Raw genomic sequence first — 18461 nt, 5'->3', positions numbered from 1 at the left:
TGGCGTATATTTGGGACAGGTGTTCTGTACTTGAACTGTATGAAGCCTGTCATTTGGTCATGTGTGATGATATGGACCTTGGTTGCACTATGATTGACATCAAAGTGGACCGATGTACTACTTACATCGCATCAATGTATGTACTCATCGACCAATGACAAGGTCAGTTTCCTTCATATTCCGTTTATGTCCCGCCTTTCAATTGTCCACTCGTCTTTTTCCGGAAAGAGGAGCCGCAGGGTGACAGCGAGGGTCCTCTTTTTCCACAACATATGTGCTCTTTGTTTCTGTATTTTATTTGATAATCCTGTTCACTTGAAGGATTTAGAAATATGGCTTCCTTTTTGTCGCTTATCTTTGCTTTCATGTTATCGGTTGTAATATTTTCTGGCGCGGTAGTCGCACGGGGTGATGTGCTAGAGCTAGGGGACGCGGATTTCGATTACCTGGCAGCGGAGCACGAGACGATGTTAGTGAAATTCTACGCTCCGTGGTGAGAAATAGAAACGTTCCCTTATGTCTATATCCATTGTCATTTATAGACGTGCAATGTAATTTAAGGCAAATATGTAAGTACATTATCTACTCTAGGCAACTGTCCAAGACGTGTTCCGTTAGCCAGCTAACTATATTCTTTGTTTCAGCTGTCAAACTCAAGGCAAGTAGCTACTGTATCAACGCAAGCTAGCTAGTAGCATGTTGGCCGCTCTGTGCAAATAGTATCAGCTATTGATATGTTTTCAAAATTGGTAATATTATGTCTTTATAACCCCAATTTGCTTATGAGTTTTACAGGTATAACACATTTATACCCACGCATAACTATGGTAACATTTGTATTGCCTGTCAGTTCATATTCAGTTCCTTGGATTATATCTCCAGTAATCTATTTGATCATTATTTGCTTCGCAGGTGTGGACATTGTAAGAAACTAGCCCCAGATTTTGAGACCGCAGCCAGTCGACTGAAAGGGACAGTGCCACTTGCTAAGGTATGATAAAGCTACCACACCACTTTGTCAGAATAGTTACCAATTTATTTTGTTTGCCAATTTGTGGTACAGTTGCTATTTATATAACCCAGGCACATTATATGAAAGGGGCTAATGTACTTTATATAGACCCCTTTCCAGTGCACGACACAGTGACGTCGACGTTCACGCACAGATGCACCCTACTCTTGGCTGCAGTAAAAAAGGCATCGACGTATGCGCCCATGAAACATCCTGTATTTACGTTTTTATTACTTCTAAACAAAATCACTATTCGGGGTTCTCATACGCTTACAATGATGTTTCGATTCTTGCTTGAAAAGTTGCTACGTTTCTGGTTGGTTTTGATCTTTGCAAAGTAACTTGGATGCAGCAGTTGTTTTGCTACATAGGCTGTAGCTAAAGCTAGCCAAAGAGCAATCTTTCTGGTTGAAGTGTTTAAAAAAAAAAAAGTATAATGCAGTTTATTTGCGATGATGACACTATATTATTAAGCAGGACATTCACGCGAGCCTTAAAATATAATTGTAATCCAAAAGTAGTGTGAAATGCACTCCAAAATAGAGCCTTTCCCCCCAAAAAGAACTCCAATGTGTTTTGCCACCAACTTGTGCATATCGCCCTCTGCACATCACCCTCCTGCAGCAATGTTTGAAAACACAGATGGGTCTATTGCCATTGGCATCTCCCTATCGTTTTCTTTCTCCCACTTTTTCTCACTCCTTTGCTTTCTATAATTGTTTTACTCTGACTATCTATCCCTTTCTCTCTCTCTACCTCCCCATCCTCTGTATCTCTTCTGTCCATCTCACTCTCTCACCCCTCAGGTGGATTGCACAGCGAGCCCAGACACATGCGGGCGTTTCGGAGTCACAGGGTACCCCACGCTCAAGATATTCAGAAACGGAGAAGACTCCTCGTCCTATGACGGACCACGCTCAGCAGGTGTGTGTGATTTTAAGCGTTATTTAAAGTACACTAATCACGTAGGCCTACTAATGCATTTGTCTGCATACAAACAGATGGGATTGTCCACTACATGAAGAAGCAGGCTGGGCCCAACTCGGTTACCCTGCGTAGCGAGGCAGATGTCGAGGCCTTTGTCAACCACTTTGACGCCAGTGTAGTGGGTACGTCATACTCTAGAAGAGTATAGTTACCTGTTTGTTCTTAACTGAATCTTTGGTTCCCTGAATCTGTACTTTTCACATTGGCCATCATTTAATTGATGTCCACTGCTCTGAAAAGCCTTGTGAGAGGTGAATGCAACATGGTGGAAGCTAACACTGGCAGTGTTGGAATGGGCTAATGTACTTTCTCTCCATACTTATCTCTCTCCTCCCAGGTTTCTTCTCTGGGCCTGACAGTGCTCAGCTGGCAGAGTTTCTGAAGGCGGCCGGCGTCATGAGGGACCACTTCCGCTTCGCCCACACCATCAACATGACCCTGGGCCTCAAACACGGGGTGGACACTGAGTGAGTGAGTGAGTGAGTGAGTGAGTGAGTGAGTGAGTGAGTGAGTGAGTGAGAGGGAGGTGTAGAGAGATGGGGAGGGATAGGAAGAGAATGGGAAGAAGTGAGCGTGATAGAGAGTGAGATCAAGATAACCCTGTTGAGGTAAATCAGGTGTCTTAGTGCTGGGCTATAGCAAAATTGTGTACACCCAGGAATGGACATAGAAACACTGCTCTAGTGTGACTGTACAAGGTGTTACCAACAGACTGATCAACTACCGTCTTATCGCTCTCCCCTGCGTCTCTCCAGGAGTGTTCTGCTGTTCAGGCCTCCAAGGCTGAGCGGTAAGTTTGAGGAGAGCGTGCTGCGCTTTACAGAGACCATCACCACCCACACACTGCGCCGCTTCATCAGAGACAACATGTAAGACTACTGCTCCCGTCTGTCTACTCTAAATCCATCACCTGAATGTCTGTTACATTAGTGTCTCTATCTCTCTATCATATCACTCTCTCTTTTTCATATCCCCATCTCTCTTTCCCTCTCTACCTCTACTTGAGTGTCTAACGTTATTGGTCTTCCTGTTTCCTTTTGTCAGTTTCGGAATGTGCCCCCATCTGACCAATGAGAACAGAGATAAGCTGAAGGGGCAGGACTTGTTGACTGCGTACTATGATTTGGACTACCTTCGGAACCCCAAAGGCTCCAACTATTGGAGGAACAGGTTGGTACACCTCCAATAACACAACACTTTAACACTTTAAACCACACTAATATTAGATGACCCACACTTAATAGCAACTTTCTCTTTTAGTTCAGTTCTGTTTTTAATTTGATACTGAATTCATAGTAGGTATGTTATTATTGTATTGGTTACAATTGTTACACACATTTTTTTTTATGGGATGATATTGAGAGACTATTATTACCTTACATGGCCATTGGGCAACGTAAAGTGTGACCAAGTAGTAATGTAGATATGTATTTTGATTTTATCCTACATACAGTACATATAATACCTGAATTCCAAATATTGTATACAAGGTGGTATATAAGTCTCTTATCATTATTATTAAATGTCGTTCATTTTCTCTTCTCAGAGTGATGAAGGTGGGTTATCAGTTTGCGTCCCAGGGCCTGAGTTTTGCCGTGGCCAATCGCAGGGACTTTGTGGATGAGCTAGAGGAGGAGTTTGGTCTGGGTGCGTCGGACGGAGGAGATCTGCCCTTCGTAACCATCAGAACACAACAGGGCTTCAAGTACACCATGAGGGAGGAGTTCACGTGAGTTAGACATATACTCAGCAAAAAAAAGAAATGTCCCTTTTCGGGACCCTGTCTTTCAAAGATAATTTGTAAAAATCCAAATAACTTCACAGATCTTCATTGTAAAGGGTTTAAACACTGTTTTCCATGCTTGTTCAATGAACCATAAACAATTAATGAACATGCACCTGTGGAACGATCGTTAAGACAATAACAGCTTACAGACGGTAGGCAATTAAGGTCACAGTTATGAAAACTTAGGACACTAAAGAGGCCTTTCTACTGACTCTGAAAAACACCAAAAGAAAGATGCCCAGGGTCCCTGCTCATATGTGTGAATGTGCCTTGGGCATGCTGCAAGGAGGCAATAGGACTGCAGATGTGGCCAGGGCAATAAATTGCAATGTCCGTACTGTGAGACACCTAAGACAGCGCTACAGAGAGACAGGACGGACAGCTGATCATCCTCGCAGTGGCAGACCACGTGTAACAACACCTGCACAGGATCGGTACATCTGAACATCACACCTGCGGGACAGGTACAGGATGGCAGTGCTGTGCGTTACAGGGAAGACATCCTCCTCCCTCATGTGGTACCCTTCTTGCAGGCTCATCCTGACATGACCATCCAGCATGACAATGCCACCAGCCATACTACTCGTTCTGTGCATGATTTCCTGCAAGACAGGAATGTCAGTGTTCTGCCATGGCCAGCGAAGAGCCCGGATCTCAATCCCATTGAGCACGTCTGGGACCTGTTAGATCGGAGGGTGAGGGCTAGGACCATTCCCCCCAGAAATGTCCAGGAACTTGCAGGTGCCTTGGTGGAAGAGTGGGGTAACATCTCACAGCAAGAACTTGAAAATCTGGTGCAGTCCATGAGGAGGAGATGCACTGCAGTACTTAATGCAGCTGGTGGCCACACCAGATACTGACTGTTACTTCTGATTTTGACCCCCTCCCCCCATTGTTCAGGGACACATTATTCCATTTCTGTTAGTCACATGTCTGTGGAACTTGTTCAGTTTATGTCTCAGTTGTTGAATCTTGTTATGTTCCTACAAATATTTACACATGTTAAGTTTGCTGAAAATAAAGGCAGTTGACAGTGAGAGGACGTTTCTTTTTTTGCTGAGTTTAGTTGAGGTTCTAAGTCTAACCTTTAAGTTCCACCACGTACAACCCTACTAATTATGTTTGTTGTTGAATCTATTTAACAGGAGAGATGGGAAGTCCCTGGAAAGATTCCTGGAGGATTACTTTGCTGGACGACTAAAACGTTACATCAAGTCGGAGCCCATCCCTGAGAAAAACAAGGGTCCCGTCAAGGTATGTTTGTTTGTCTATGTGAACGAGTGTCTGTATTTCTGTGTTATTATTCAATACTCAATCACAGTACATTTGTGTTTCTGATTTTGTTGTCGTGACAATTCACATTTATTGTGTGTGTGTGCGCGCCCACTCCCAGGTAGTGGTAGCAGAGTCATTTGAGGAGATTGTGAATGACCCTGAGAAGGACGTGCTGATTGAGTTCTATGCCCCCTGGTGTGGTCACTGTAAGAGCCTGGAGCCCAAGTACAAGGAGTTGGCAGAACAGGTGAGAAAAACTACATACACAGACTCACCAATGCCACATTTTAAGTAATTTAAATCTAGAACAGAATATTTTATTTACTGCCACTGTTTACTATTATGGCTTTCCTCAAAAAAAAAAAATGGTGATTTGTCAGTAAACTAAGGAAAAGAGCTAAAGCCAAGTAACCCTTTTGTTCTCATTGGTTATTTCTCCTGTTTTCTTCTCAGCTCTACTCTGACCCTAATATTGTCATTGCCAAGATGGATGCTACAGCCAATGATGTTCCACAAGGCTTTGATGTGCAAGGGTGAGACACCACACTTTATCACCTGGTTATCCTTTCCCTTCTATTAGCTCTCACTTTCCATTCATTTTCACCCTGTCTCTGGTCATTCATTCATTGTGTTTCTCTCACTCTCTCATGTGTTGTTCTGTAGGTTTCCCACCATCTACTTTGCTCGGGCAGACAAGAAGGACCAACCCAAACGATATGAGGTGAAATCTCCCTAAACTGTTATTTCCATTTTACATAAGCAGACACAAACTAGTCATATACCAGTGTTTCCCCTATATTAATTTAGCAGTGGCGGCCCACCACTCCCCAAAAATATATTTAAAAGATTTATATATATATAATATTTATTTTTATTTATATATATAGAGAGAGAGATTTTTTTGCATCTATAGATATTTCTGCCGAAACGTGCTTTTAAAGGGATAGTGCAAGATTTTCGCAATGAATCCCTTTTTGTACTTACCGAGTCAAATAAACTAATGGATACCATTTTTATGTCTGTGTGCAGTTTGAAGGAAGTTGCTAACTGGCGTTAGCACAATGACTGAAAGCAATGGCTCACAAAACTACTTCACCCACTAGATTTGCCACCGCTGCTGAAAAAAATCCTAGGGGAAACACTGCATATACTGATGTATCAAAGATTGTATATGTCGGGTTACAAAGGGAGCTTAAAATGTTTTCCTCTAATTCCAGGGAGCCCGTGAAGTGAAGGACTTCATCAAGTACTTGAAGAGAGAAGCCTCGCACATCCCCGTTGTCAGCGGCGTGAGAGAAGACTTGTGAACAGAAGTTAGGCGATGGCAGGGGTGTATGATGGGAAATGTAGCTTGAGACCCCTGGAATTGCGATTGTGGATACGCTGTTCCTGAAGAGTCACAACTTCTGCTGAGATTCTTTATTTCTGATGAAATAACACTCCAGAAACTCTACCCACAAAGTTTTTTTCCCTTGAAACAACAGATTTGAATGAAATCCAAGTTACATGTTTGACTCTCCAGGAACAGAGCTTCTTGTAATTGATCAGGAGGAGGAATAGCATTTCTACAGAAGAAGAGAAACAATGAGTGAGGACAGGACTGAAGGCTTCTAATGTCAAGTGACCTGGAAGAGAGATGAGGCTGATTTTCTTGTCATAAGACTGAACCAAACCTTCCCAATTTCCATTCGTATAAAGGCTAAATCAAAATGTACATCAACGGCATGAACTCACCAAGGATCAGTGTGTTGCAGGTTTGTCATGCATCAAATACTGTGAGATTAATATATGCTGTATAATGATACTGTAATAACGTCTATTTCTATATAGATCTTGACTTATCGTCTCTCCTCTATCTCAGAACCATCCGTCTTCCTTACCATCGTAAGCCATACCATCCATTCCACCAATGATGCTTGCTTGTGTAAAATACTCTGAAATGGCTCCATATTTCCTAGTTCTAAAAAAGAAAGTTCAGACGGGTATATACCCACTGGTCTTTTTATATGTGCGCTTGAGCTACTGAGTTGGTGTCATTCCAGACAGCACCAACAACCAACCAACCAACCAACCACTTCACTCCTGATCTATCTGCCTCCTGACTGCATACAAAACCCAAAACATCCCAACCCATTCTCCTTTTTTTTTTTGTCCATGTCAATATCAAATTAACCATATTGGAAATACTGTAAAGGCAATATTCAGATTGGCAAAAATTACAAGTACCACCATGGTGTTCTTGAAAACAAATGTTTTTCACCCTATGTTTTTGAATATTCAGGTTTATATTTATGTTTCTATCATTATATGCCATTTTGCCAGGAATTTTTAGAGCAACTAACTTCTGAAAGGCCTATACGATGTTTGGATGTGGCTATGAAGGACAGGTGTGTGTGTGTGTGTGTGTGTGTAGTCGTCATATTTATTGAATAGAGTATACAGGAAGCAACATACTTTGTACATAATGTGTGAAAACGAAGGATATTTGCTATCTTAATTGTCTCTTTTTGGACAGAGCCTTATAATTTATTGATGTACATGTTGCTAGAGTTTTCCACTCAGAGGACCCATTATCCTTAGTATATTTATTTTTGATCTGCTAAGAAATTGAGATATGTCTTTGCCGTTTTCTCACTTAAAAGATTCTGGTACCATTTTTTAAAAATCGGTCTTTGTTGTTTCTTTGACTTTCTTCTGGAAAACAGTCAGACAATAGTCTACTGTCGTACAACGTAGTAAGACAGTTACCATACTTACATCAGTGAATACATATTTTGTTTTCTGGACACAGTGCAGCGTTCCTCAACTGGCGAGCCCCCCCCCCCCAAAAAAAAATTAGATATATATTTAAACAAACATGTTTTTTTGTGTTGGACATACTCATTGTCGGACATACTCTGAACAAAAATATAAACGCGACATGTAAAGTGTTGGTCCCATGTTTCATGAGCTGAAATAAAAGATCCCCTAAATGTTCCATACGCACAAATTTCGCTCAAATTTTGTATTTCTCCTTTGCCAAGATAATCCATCCACCTGACAGGTGTCATATTAAGAAGCTGATTAAACAGCATGATCATTACACAGGTGTACCTTGTGCTTTGGACAATAAAGGCAACTCTAAAATGTGCAGTTTTGTCACACAACGCAATGACACTGATGTTGCAAGTTGAAGGAGCGTGCAATTGGAATGCTGACTGAAGGAATGTCCAACAGAGCTGTTGCCAGATAATTTAATGTTAATTTCTCTACAATAAGCCGTTTTAGAACATTTGGCTTTCTGTCTAACTGGCCTCACAACCGCAGACCACGTGTATGGCATTGTGTGGGCAAGTGGTTTGCTGATGTCAACATTGTGAACAAAGTGTCCCATGCTGGTGGTGTGATTATGGTATGGGCATGCATAATCTACAGACAACGAACACAATTTAATACAATTGCATTTTATCGATGGCAATTTGAATGCACAAAATACCATGACGAGATCCTGAGGCCCATTTTTTAAGGTATATTTGACCCAACAGATGCATATCTGTATTCCAATGACTGATTTCCTCATACGAACTGTAACTCAGTAAAATCAATGAAATTGTTGCATGTTGCGTTTATATTTTTGTTCAGTATAAAAAACTAAAAACACTAGGAAATCAGCTCAAAGTGATTTTAATTTTAAGAAATCTGTTCCGAAGTGTTCCCACACATAATAGAGAGACGTGATCGTATAGAAATGTAAGGAAGGTCTGAAATGATTGTTTTAGACAAATATATGTTTGGGCTTCTTGCGGTCAATTTGCAGTCTACAAATTATTTGTAATTATGTTCCGCTCCAGAAAAAATGGCTTGCTTCTGAATCTAGTTGATCTAGTTGAGTAGGGCGGCGCACAATTGGGCCAGCGTCGTCCGGTTTAGGCGGTCATTGTAAATAATAATTTGTTCTTAACTGACTTGCCTAGTTAAATAAAGGTAAAATAAATACAACATAGTGGTTTGGTATTGTCATTATATCATTTTTTTTTCTTCAATAAAATAACAAGAAGCGAAACATCCTGTAATACAGGTATCCTTGAATTTCAGAAAAGGTCTAGCCAATATTGGATTACTGTATATGGAGTTGCTTGGTTTTGTACAAGGCAATGAATATATGGTACAGGGTGTGTCTCACAATGATGCCTGTATATACTCGCCTCCCCTTTAATCCTGTTGCGTTTACCCCGGTTCCCCAACTGGTGGAAGTCACAGTACGTTATGATTTGCTCGAAGGTTATTGGTTAACACACTGGAAGAAATCCGCCCCGCATCTGGATCTTCTTCCTCTTGTGCTGCCCAGAAGGTTCCAGGCCGTTGTCCCACACACACTGTCACGATGATGGGCCAACAGGTTCTCGTGCTGAGTAAGTTGATAGAAAAATCATAAGCAACGAAAAATGTAACATCTTAATTTTGATTTCGGTGGAAATGTGACGCATTTGGATGTTTTTGTCGTTTGTAATATCCTGACAAGCGGCCAGTACCGGCTACACAGGTAGCCAGCAACAAAGCATGTGCTTCTGCTTCCTTGCCGACCACTGACAGTGCTAGCTAGTGTTAGCAAGGTATTTAGCTAGTAGGCTAACTTGCTCTTTGTATGACTTTCTTGGCCGTAACGTTACAAAAACATATCTGGCTGGTTACAGTACATTTTACACAACCGCTAACGTTAAGTGCTCAACTAAAATGTCTGTTCTCAAGAATAAAATTTGCAATGACGTTACACATTGACAATTTATTGCTAGCAAATTTGAGCTAGTTTGGTTGCTGTTGACCAATTGGGGCTAAAAACATGGGAGTCCTGCCCATCTGTTCGGCAACATTAGTGAAACTCAAAGTTTGACTCAAATCACTGCAATTTGAACCTGATCGTCGGAGCTTCCAGGCATGTGAACATCAGACAGCTCCTGCATGTCAGATGATTTAAGCCAACTTTGGTGCTGTATTTGTGTGTCGTTTAGTAACTATGTATCTGTTAGCTGCAAGGCATATTATTACAGTGTAAAATGTCAGCCTTCCAAAATACGAGACATCCATAATCCACACACGATACGCCTAGCTAGCTATTGTATGATGTAGGTAGGTAGCTAGTGAGCTACAGATGTGGGATCTTAATTTGTACATGGAAATCAAAAGGTGTAGAACAAACGTAGACTGGTTGGATCATAGAGGTAACTAGACTAATTGCTGTAATGATGTTTTGGTCTGCTGTGTTTTTGCAGCAATATTTTACACAATATAGTATTAACTCCGTTCTCATGTTTCCTACAGGCCAGAATATGAAGAGGGAGTCTGGACGGAAGGTTCAGACCGGAAATATCAGTGCAGCCAAGGTGAGGTCCCATTAGTTGGTGTCTTCCACTGTACTTGGTTGAATTAACATGGTTTCTAGCTATGTTATTTCAACATAATTGTATGTTTAATTGCTGACTATGGGGCCCAGTACTAGGGTTGGGATGAAACCAGTATTGTGATAATTGCTAGCATGGGGGGGGGGGGGGGTCATGAAGCGGTCTAAACTTCTTTTGGAAAGCAGCCCTAGTGTTGGAAACGAACATGTTGTCGTCTAGAGTCACATTTATTTTCCAAGCTATAGCACACATTATTTTACATACAGCAGATTTTTAAGGACCAAAGAGAGTCTGCTTTTTCATTTTTGCCATGGAAAAAATATTGCAATACTGGTATCTTCACATCCCTACCCATTACATTGCTTCTGTAGCTCAATTGATGAGGAATGTAGGAAAGCTATGATGCATTGCTTGTTGACACTATATAGATAAACCTTTTTTCGTGTGTGTGTTGTAGACGATCGCAGACGTCATCAGAACATGCCTGGGACCAAGGGCCATGATGAAAGTGAGCTATAGGTTTATTTTTATCCTCAGGTTTTTGTCACAGTTTTGCTTGAAACATACTTTATGGTAGCACTTGAATTGGGGAAACCATAACATGCTTTGTGTGTAGATGCTTTTGGACCCCATGGGTGGGATTGTGATGACCAACGATGGCAACGCTATCCTGAGAGAGGTGAGAAGAGCACACTTGCTATGATTCCCAATACGTCTACTTCCATACAGAAAATATCAATGTTCAGTGCCCCAGTGCAAAGCCCACCTCCTTCCCCCTGTCTCTGCTTCCACAGATCCAGGTCCAGCACCCGGCTGCCAAGTCCATGATTGAGATCAGCCGCACTCAGGACGAGGAGGTGGGAGACGGCACCACCTCTGTCATCATCCTGGGTGAGTCACCACATGCCCAATACTGTGAATAAATACACTGCACCATCAGGTCTATTCTCATAGTAGTAGTACACTAGTAATCCAATCCAGCCTATTCTTCATGTATTACTCCTGTGTCTCAACCAGGCCAATAATTTAGTGGTTTTAGGGGCAAGGCCATTTTTTTGATTTTTTAAAAAACATTTATTTAACTAGGCAAATCTGTTCAGAAAAAAAAAATGTTTAAAATGCCGGTCTACACCAGCCAAACCCGGGCGATGTTGGGCCAATTGCAGACCTGCCAACATGCACACGTTTTGCGTACCAACTACGCAATTATCTGTCCACGTACAAGATCTGAGTTAAAAGTTTGCAGAAATGAATAGGGCCTGATTGATGTTATTTTTTAAAACATTTTAAAAATGTACATTTTAACTCTGCGTCCCATTAGTTGTGTTTTCCACGCAACCTGATAGACCGTTCCTGCTAATAGTATGTTGGAACATTTATAGCCTGCTGCCGTGTGCGCATTGCTGCGCTTATAATGTGAAGAAATAATAGGTTATCAACATTTTTAATATAGAAATTCTGATCTGTTGCATCAGCCTCATTGCTTTTAAAATGTTGTTTTGATGTACGGTAGTAGTATTCATTTGGGGTCTTATCATCCCACAACTGTCCCAGAGCGTCTGTTTGGAATGTTTCTTTCTTGTACAGAACGACAAGCTGACCCATAGAATAGGTCAACTTATGTAATATGTGAGATAGTAGATTGACATAGGTTAGTGCTTTTGCTGTTTGTTACTCATCTTGTTAGCTGACAAAGTAAACATGGACAGATCTAACGTCTTCAATATGTGACTCGGAATTCCGTAAGGATGCACGCGCCGTTGCATCCCCAATGTTTCTTACATCACTAGTAGTCTACTTCGGAGCTGCGATGCCTGTGGAAAAGGCCCTGATCACGTGACGGGCATTGACTAATAAGAATATAAATATCTGAGAGAGCCATGTGAGTGAGGGGTGCTTCGGAGCAGGGCGATTGGCATTTGGGAGAAGGGAATTTGTATTATTATATTCAGCCCAAGGGCACAACGGCCACTTTGGCCGCAAGGCGTGGATTTTTTTAGGGGGCATTTCGGCCACAGTAGGGGGCATCGACAGCCATGGCCGGGGAGACATCCATACATTTTGTGCATCTCTCTAGCGGGTGAGATGCTGTCCGTGTCAGAGCAGTTCTTGGAGCAGCAGATGCACCCGACGGTTGTCATCAGCGCCTACAGACATGCCCTGGATGATATGCTCAACCTGCTCAAAGATATCAGGTACTGTTCCAGCCTCTAACGCCCACCCACACACACACAACCTTTTAATCGTTAAGGGCTGAATTCTAACTTGACATCTGTATAACTTCACTTATTATGCAAATCTGTGATTGACATTAATCTGTGATTTTATATGAAGTCTAGACCTTTGCCCAAATACTTTTCTGGTCACTGCATGTTTCATGTCAAACCGTGATCCACTTTCAAAACACAATATATGTTTTAGACCTGCATTTTAAGGTGTAAGTCATTCATCTTAGCAGCCAATGTCATGTTACTTCTCTGGAGTCCAGAGCAAGCAGGTTACGGCCGACCTGTATGTTGCAGGATCGGCTGGAAAGCATGGTCTGTCTGCAGCCTTTTTCTTCCTCACAAATATTGTAACATATTCTGGTAAATGTATTACATCTTCATCCCATAAGTATTTAAGACAGTGCGATGTTACAGCTATGGTATCTTTAGACAGATAGCCAGTTGCCACCCAAACTTGGCCTAGATCTGTCTGAAGTATGAAAATGATCAACGAATTGCCAGAAAGCCTATTCTGGCAAAGATGTGTCTTTATCACATTGCTAAACTTTTTGTTTATTTAAACATACTATGTTTTTGCCAGCTAAAACTGGAGAAAATGAAACCAGTGCTTTCTGGTCATTAACCTGGATATGCATGCCCGCCTTTGTGTGCCAAATGCTGATGACTGGTCAAGAGTCAAGACACTTTTTGGTTCTGAGGCACAGATGAGATGTTTTTGAGACAGGCCTACAGTATTGTACCAAATTATTTTGTTAGTAACCTAATCGAATAGGCAAATGTATAAATATACAATACAAATGGTATCTGTAGCCTATTAAATTGTAGGGAAAATATGTATTTTTCCCATTCAGTTTCAACCCCCCCACAAAAACCTTCTCGCGACCCCCAGTTTGAGAACCACTGTTTTAGGTGGCAACCGCTTTCACACTCATAACATTTGTTTAACAACACTCTTTCCTCCTCCCAGCACCCCAGTGGACGTGAGTGACAGGGAGATGATGCTGAAGATCATCAACTCTGCCATCAACACCAAGGCTCTGAGCCGCTGGTCTGACATGGCCTGCAGCATCGCCCTGGATGCCGTCAAAACTGTGGAGATGGAGGAGAACGGACGCAAGGAGATCGACATCAAGAAGTACGCCAAAGTAGAAAAGGTAAGGATCAAAGTGTATTTTTAATGTTTGTTTTCCTGTGCAGTCCAAGTTCTGCTTCATCCTCTGTGTTAATGTGTTTGTCCAGGTTCCCGGTGGGATCATCGAGGACTCGTGCGTGCTCAGAGGTGTGATGGTAAACAAGGACGTGACCCACCCGCGCATGCGCAGAATGATCAAGGATCCCCGTATTGTGCTGTTGGACTGCTCCCTGGAGTACAAGAAGGGAGAGAGCCAGACTGATATTGAGATCACTCGTGAGGAGGACTTTGCCCGCATCCTGCAGATGGAGGAGGAGTACATCCAGCAGATCTGTGAAGACATCATCCGCCTCAAGCCAGACCTCATCTTCACAGAGAAGGGCATCTCAGGTATCCCACGCTGCTTCAAAATGCATTGTTCTTGTTAAGGCCTATGTCTGATGCAACTGACTTTATTTTTTACCTCGACTATATTTTGCCTCTCTCTTCAGACTTGGCTCAGCACTACCTAATGAAGGCTAACATCACGGCTATTCGCCGTGTAAGAAAGACTGACAACAACCGGATCGCCAGGTAAGCCAATTGAAAGCAATTTTTTTTTAAATTTGTTGACGTTACATCAATTATCGGAGACAATTATCGCAAACAAAAACATGTTTAAATTTCACCATTTTGCTCTGTGTCAAGTTACTATGTACATAGCTAGCGAATGAACGAGCACTTTCATTGCGTATTGGTTTATTTCTGCTTCTTTAACAGGGTGTATGGTCTTCACAACTACTGCTCTAACCTATTTCCTTGTTACCCCTCAGGGCGTGTGGCGCACGCATTGCCAGCCGTACGGACGAGCTGCGCGAAGGGGACGTGGGCCTGGGGGCGGGCTTGTTTGAGATCAAGAAGATTGGAGACGAGTACTTTGCCTTCGTCACAGAGTGCAAAGACCCTAAAGCCTGCACCATCCTGCTGAGAGGAGCCAGCAAGGAAATCCTGGCGGTGAGAAACTGAGAATAAAGCTTTCAAAATAATATGCTCTTTTTATTGTGCAACAATCACTAAGTGCTAAAAGAGAGGGATGATAATGTAAAGAATGACATTAATGGGATGAGTCTCTGCTTCTCCCACTCCCCTCCTAGAACCTGTTTTTTTTTTTTTTGTAAGTCACAAGTTATCAGTGCAAAGATGACTAAATTAGGTTTTACTTGTGTTCTGAAATCTCTCTTTCCCCCATTTACGTCTCTCTCCCAGGAGGTGGAGCGTAACCTGCAGGATGCCATGCAGGTGACCCGCAATGTGCTGCTGGAGCCCAGCCTGCTGCCTGGCGGTGGCGCTGCCGAGATGGCTGTGTCCCAGCGGCTGATGGAGCTCTCCAAGGCCCTCACTGGCGTGGAGCAGTGGCCCTACCGTGCCCTGGCCCAGGCCCTGGAGGTCATCCCCCGCACCCTCATCCAGAACTGTGGCTCCTCCACCATCCGTGTGCTCACCTCCCTCAGGGTAAGCGAGCGACAGAGACTGAGAGAGTCAAAGGTAGAACCTCATACCATCTCGGAGGAAGACCGATGGGAGCGTGTGTGTGCAAGCGTGAGAGAGGGTGTGAAAGGGAGATGGAGGTTTTACTGTACATTATAGTGGCCTTTTCACTGAGATCCATCCCCACTCCAGGCCAAGCACACCCAGAAGGGCAGTGTGTCGTGGGGGGTGAATGGAGAGACTGGCACCCTGGCTGACATGACCTCCCTGGGCATCTGGGAGCCACTGGCCGTCAAGGCCCAGACCTACAAGACTGCAGTAGAGGTGAGACTTCCAACCACCTGCTCAATACAATGTTGAAGGCATTGATGCGCTACACAAGTGTTCATTAGTTACAGTGCCTTCAGAAAGTATTCACACCCCTTTACTTTTTCCACATTTTTTTACAGCCTAAATTTAAAATGGATTAAATTGAGATTTTGTCTCTGGCCTACACAAAATACCCCGTAATGTTTAAGTGGAATGTTTTTAGACATTTTTACAAATAAATAAAAAATGAAAAGCTGGAATGTCTTGAGGCAACAAGTATTCAACCCCTTTGTTATGGCAAGCCTAAATAAGTTCAGGAGTAAAACATTTTATTAACAAGCGCCATAATAAGTTGCATGTCAATACTAGAATTGAACATGATTTTTGAATAACTACTTTATCTCTGTACCCCACACATAGAATTATCTGTAAGGTCCCTCAACTGAGCAATGAATTTCAAACAGATTCAACTACCAAGACGGGAGGTTTCCCAATGCCTCACAAAGGGCACCTCAAATCAAATGTTGGTTGCGTAAACATATTTTGCAGGTGCAGTGAAATGCTTGTTTCTAGCTCCAGCAGTGCAGTAATAACTAACAAAACTATATATATGAAATATCACAACGAGCAATGTCAGTCCAAAATAAATATATATTTATATGATGGTGTGTGTGTATAGACATTATGGACAGTATATGAATAGAAAAAGTGTGTACAGCAGTAGTTTTATAGGATGAGCCTTGACTAGAATACACCTATTGGTTGATGGGTATAAAATAAAAAGCACACATTGAATATCCCTTTTGAGCATGGCGAAATTATTAATTACACTTTGGATGGTGTATCAACACACCCACTCGTGGTTATGAAGGTGTTCCTAATGTTTTTTTACGCTGGAGTTGCTTACCAAGATGACATTGAATGTTTCTGAGGGGCCTAGTAAAAGTTTTGACTTAAATTGGCGTAAAATGTATGGCTAGACTTGAAAATGGCTGTCTAGCAATGATCCAAAACCAACTTGACGGAGCGTGAAGAATTAAAAAGAAAAAAGTGCAAATATTGTACAATCCAGGTGTGCAAAGCTCTTAGACTTACCCAGAAAGACTCAGCTGTAATCGCTGCCAAATGTGATTCTAACATGTGTAAATGTACTAAAATATCTAAACATGTTGTCATTATGGGGTGAGATTTTTAATCCATTTTGAATTTATGTTGTAACAATGTGTAAGACATATTGTTTGGCTATGCAGTTCTATTCTCTTGGACTCCTTCTTTCTCTCTCCAGACAGCCATCTTGTTGCTGCGCATCGATGACATCGTCTCTGGACATAAGAAGAAGGGAGATGAGCAGACAGGAGGAGGACAGGGCGCAGAGTAGAGGGGTAGAAGGATTGGGAACAAAGAGGAGGAAGAGGGTAATGGAGGAATAGGCAGTCTGAGCTATTTCTTGTTGTTGCATTGTTGAAGGAACCTGCAAGTAAGCATTTTGTTGGACGGTGTATACCATGTGTATCCTGTACATATGATTAATAACTTAACAGCACTGTTTTATAAACCTCACTCAGATATGACATTTGTTATGGTCACTAAGCAGACTGGGATAGGGTTGTTGCATGTATTACATACTGTATGAATGTACTGGATTTGGTACCAAGGAACTCAAGTTTAGTTTGGTTTGTTTGTGTGGTGTGTGTTTGTGCAGTATTTATGGCAGTAAGTGTAAGATGTGACTGAATATGTTCTCCTGGGATCAAGGTTTACCTCGGTTAGTCTCACGAGGCTGAATAACGGTTGCCAATGGATGGTGACCAAATCATGTAATTTGAATGAACTACTAAAGCACTGTGATCCTATAGAAAAATAGACCTTGCAAATGATTTATAGCCTGCAATGTCTACCTCTGAAGGTCCCTTTTAAATGCTGCATTATATGGATTTGATCGTCTTGCATTTCAATGAGTGAGTGCTTTTTTTCTGCAAGAAATAGTTGGAGTTACGGTGTCTCTGGTTCTGAATCCTGTTACTCCACCAGACCATTTCCCTCCATTACCCTTTACCTGGGGCTGTTACCTGTGATAGAATCAACCTCAATAAAAGTGGATACAAATGACACAGGCCTATGTTTGTTTCATTCACTTTGACGCCCATGATGTGTGTTTATGATTCTCTCACCACTTTAGTTAACAATGTAGCTTAGCCTATGGTGAAATGTTTCATTAATTGCTAAGGTGGCATTACATTTGCTGCATCGTGAAATCCAGAGTACTTGAGTAAAAAATACTTTAAAGTCCTACTTAAGTAGTTTTTTTGGGCTATATGTACTTTACTATTTTATATTTTGACAACATCGACTTCACTACATTCCTAAAGAATGTACTTTTTACTCCATACATATTCCCTGACACGCAAAAGTACTTCTTACATTTTGAATGCTTAGCAGGACAGAATATGGTCCAATTCTCACACTTATCAAGAGCTCATCCCTACTGCCTCTGATCTGGCAGATTCACGAAATAAAAAAATGGAATTAAGAAAAATCTAAAATATTAGGATGAGCAATGTCAGAGTGGCATTGACTAAAATACAGTATATACATATGAGATGAGTAAAGCAGTATTTAAACATTATTAAAGTGACTAGTGGGTGCTGTAGATGTCGTGGAGGGCAGGCAGTGTGCCCCCAGTGATGCGTTGGGCGGACTACACAACCCACTGGAGAGTCCTGCGGTTGCGGGCGGTGCAGTTGCCGTACCAGGCGGTGATACAGGATGCGCTGTTGCGCCGCCTTCACCACACTGTGGGTGGACCGTTTCAGATCGTCAGTGATGTGTACGTCAAGGAACTTGAAGCTTTCCACCTTCTCCACTGCAGTCCTGTCAATGTGGATGG

At 42.1% G+C, this 18461-nt stretch overlaps 2 protein-coding genes across 3 annotated transcripts; both read left to right on the top strand.

The window, feature by feature from the left end:
* Positions 1 to 183: 183 nt before the first annotated feature.
* LOC139373507 (protein disulfide-isomerase A3-like) lies at positions 184 to 8699 on the top strand. Of its 2 annotated transcripts, XM_071114099.1 has the most exons (13): positions 184 to 493; positions 913 to 991; positions 1819 to 1936; positions 2014 to 2121; positions 2337 to 2466; positions 2755 to 2868; positions 3044 to 3169; positions 3546 to 3728; positions 4931 to 5039; positions 5179 to 5307; positions 5514 to 5593; positions 5724 to 5781; positions 6278 to 8699. In XM_071114099.1, exons 1-13 carry the CDS (start codon positions 333 to 335, stop codon positions 6365 to 6367), a joined length of 1485 nt encoding a protein of 494 aa, XP_070970200.1. In that variant the 5' UTR covers positions 184 to 332; the 3' UTR covers positions 6368 to 8699. The 2 variants fall into 2 exon arrangements, with proteins under 2 accessions (XP_070970200.1, XP_070970202.1); XM_071114101.1 differs by lacking the exons at positions 184 to 493; positions 913 to 991 and adding an exon at positions 1180 to 1227 and having other exon boundaries at positions 6278 to 7032.
* Positions 8700 to 9262: 563 nt separating this feature from the next.
* LOC139373506 (T-complex protein 1 subunit gamma) lies at positions 9263 to 17685 on the top strand. The gene is made up of 13 exons (XM_071114098.1): positions 9263 to 9451; positions 10359 to 10420; positions 10896 to 10946; positions 11055 to 11117; positions 11233 to 11329; positions 12516 to 12633; positions 13634 to 13820; positions 13906 to 14188; positions 14290 to 14371; positions 14611 to 14791; positions 15044 to 15289; positions 15458 to 15589; positions 16860 to 17685. Exons 1-13 carry the CDS (start codon positions 9424 to 9426, stop codon positions 16950 to 16952), a joined length of 1623 nt encoding a protein of 540 aa, XP_070970199.1. The 5' UTR covers positions 9263 to 9423; the 3' UTR covers positions 16953 to 17685.
* Positions 17686 to 18461: the final 776 nt, after the last annotated feature.

Source organism: Oncorhynchus clarkii, chromosome 18, assembly GCF_045791955.1.
Source record: "Oncorhynchus clarkii lewisi isolate Uvic-CL-2024 chromosome 18, UVic_Ocla_1.0, whole genome shotgun sequence".
In the NCBI taxonomy this organism is placed as follows: Eukaryota; Metazoa; Chordata; class Actinopteri; order Salmoniformes; family Salmonidae; genus Oncorhynchus; species Oncorhynchus clarkii.
This window is presented reverse-complemented; position numbering and strand designations above follow the sequence as displayed.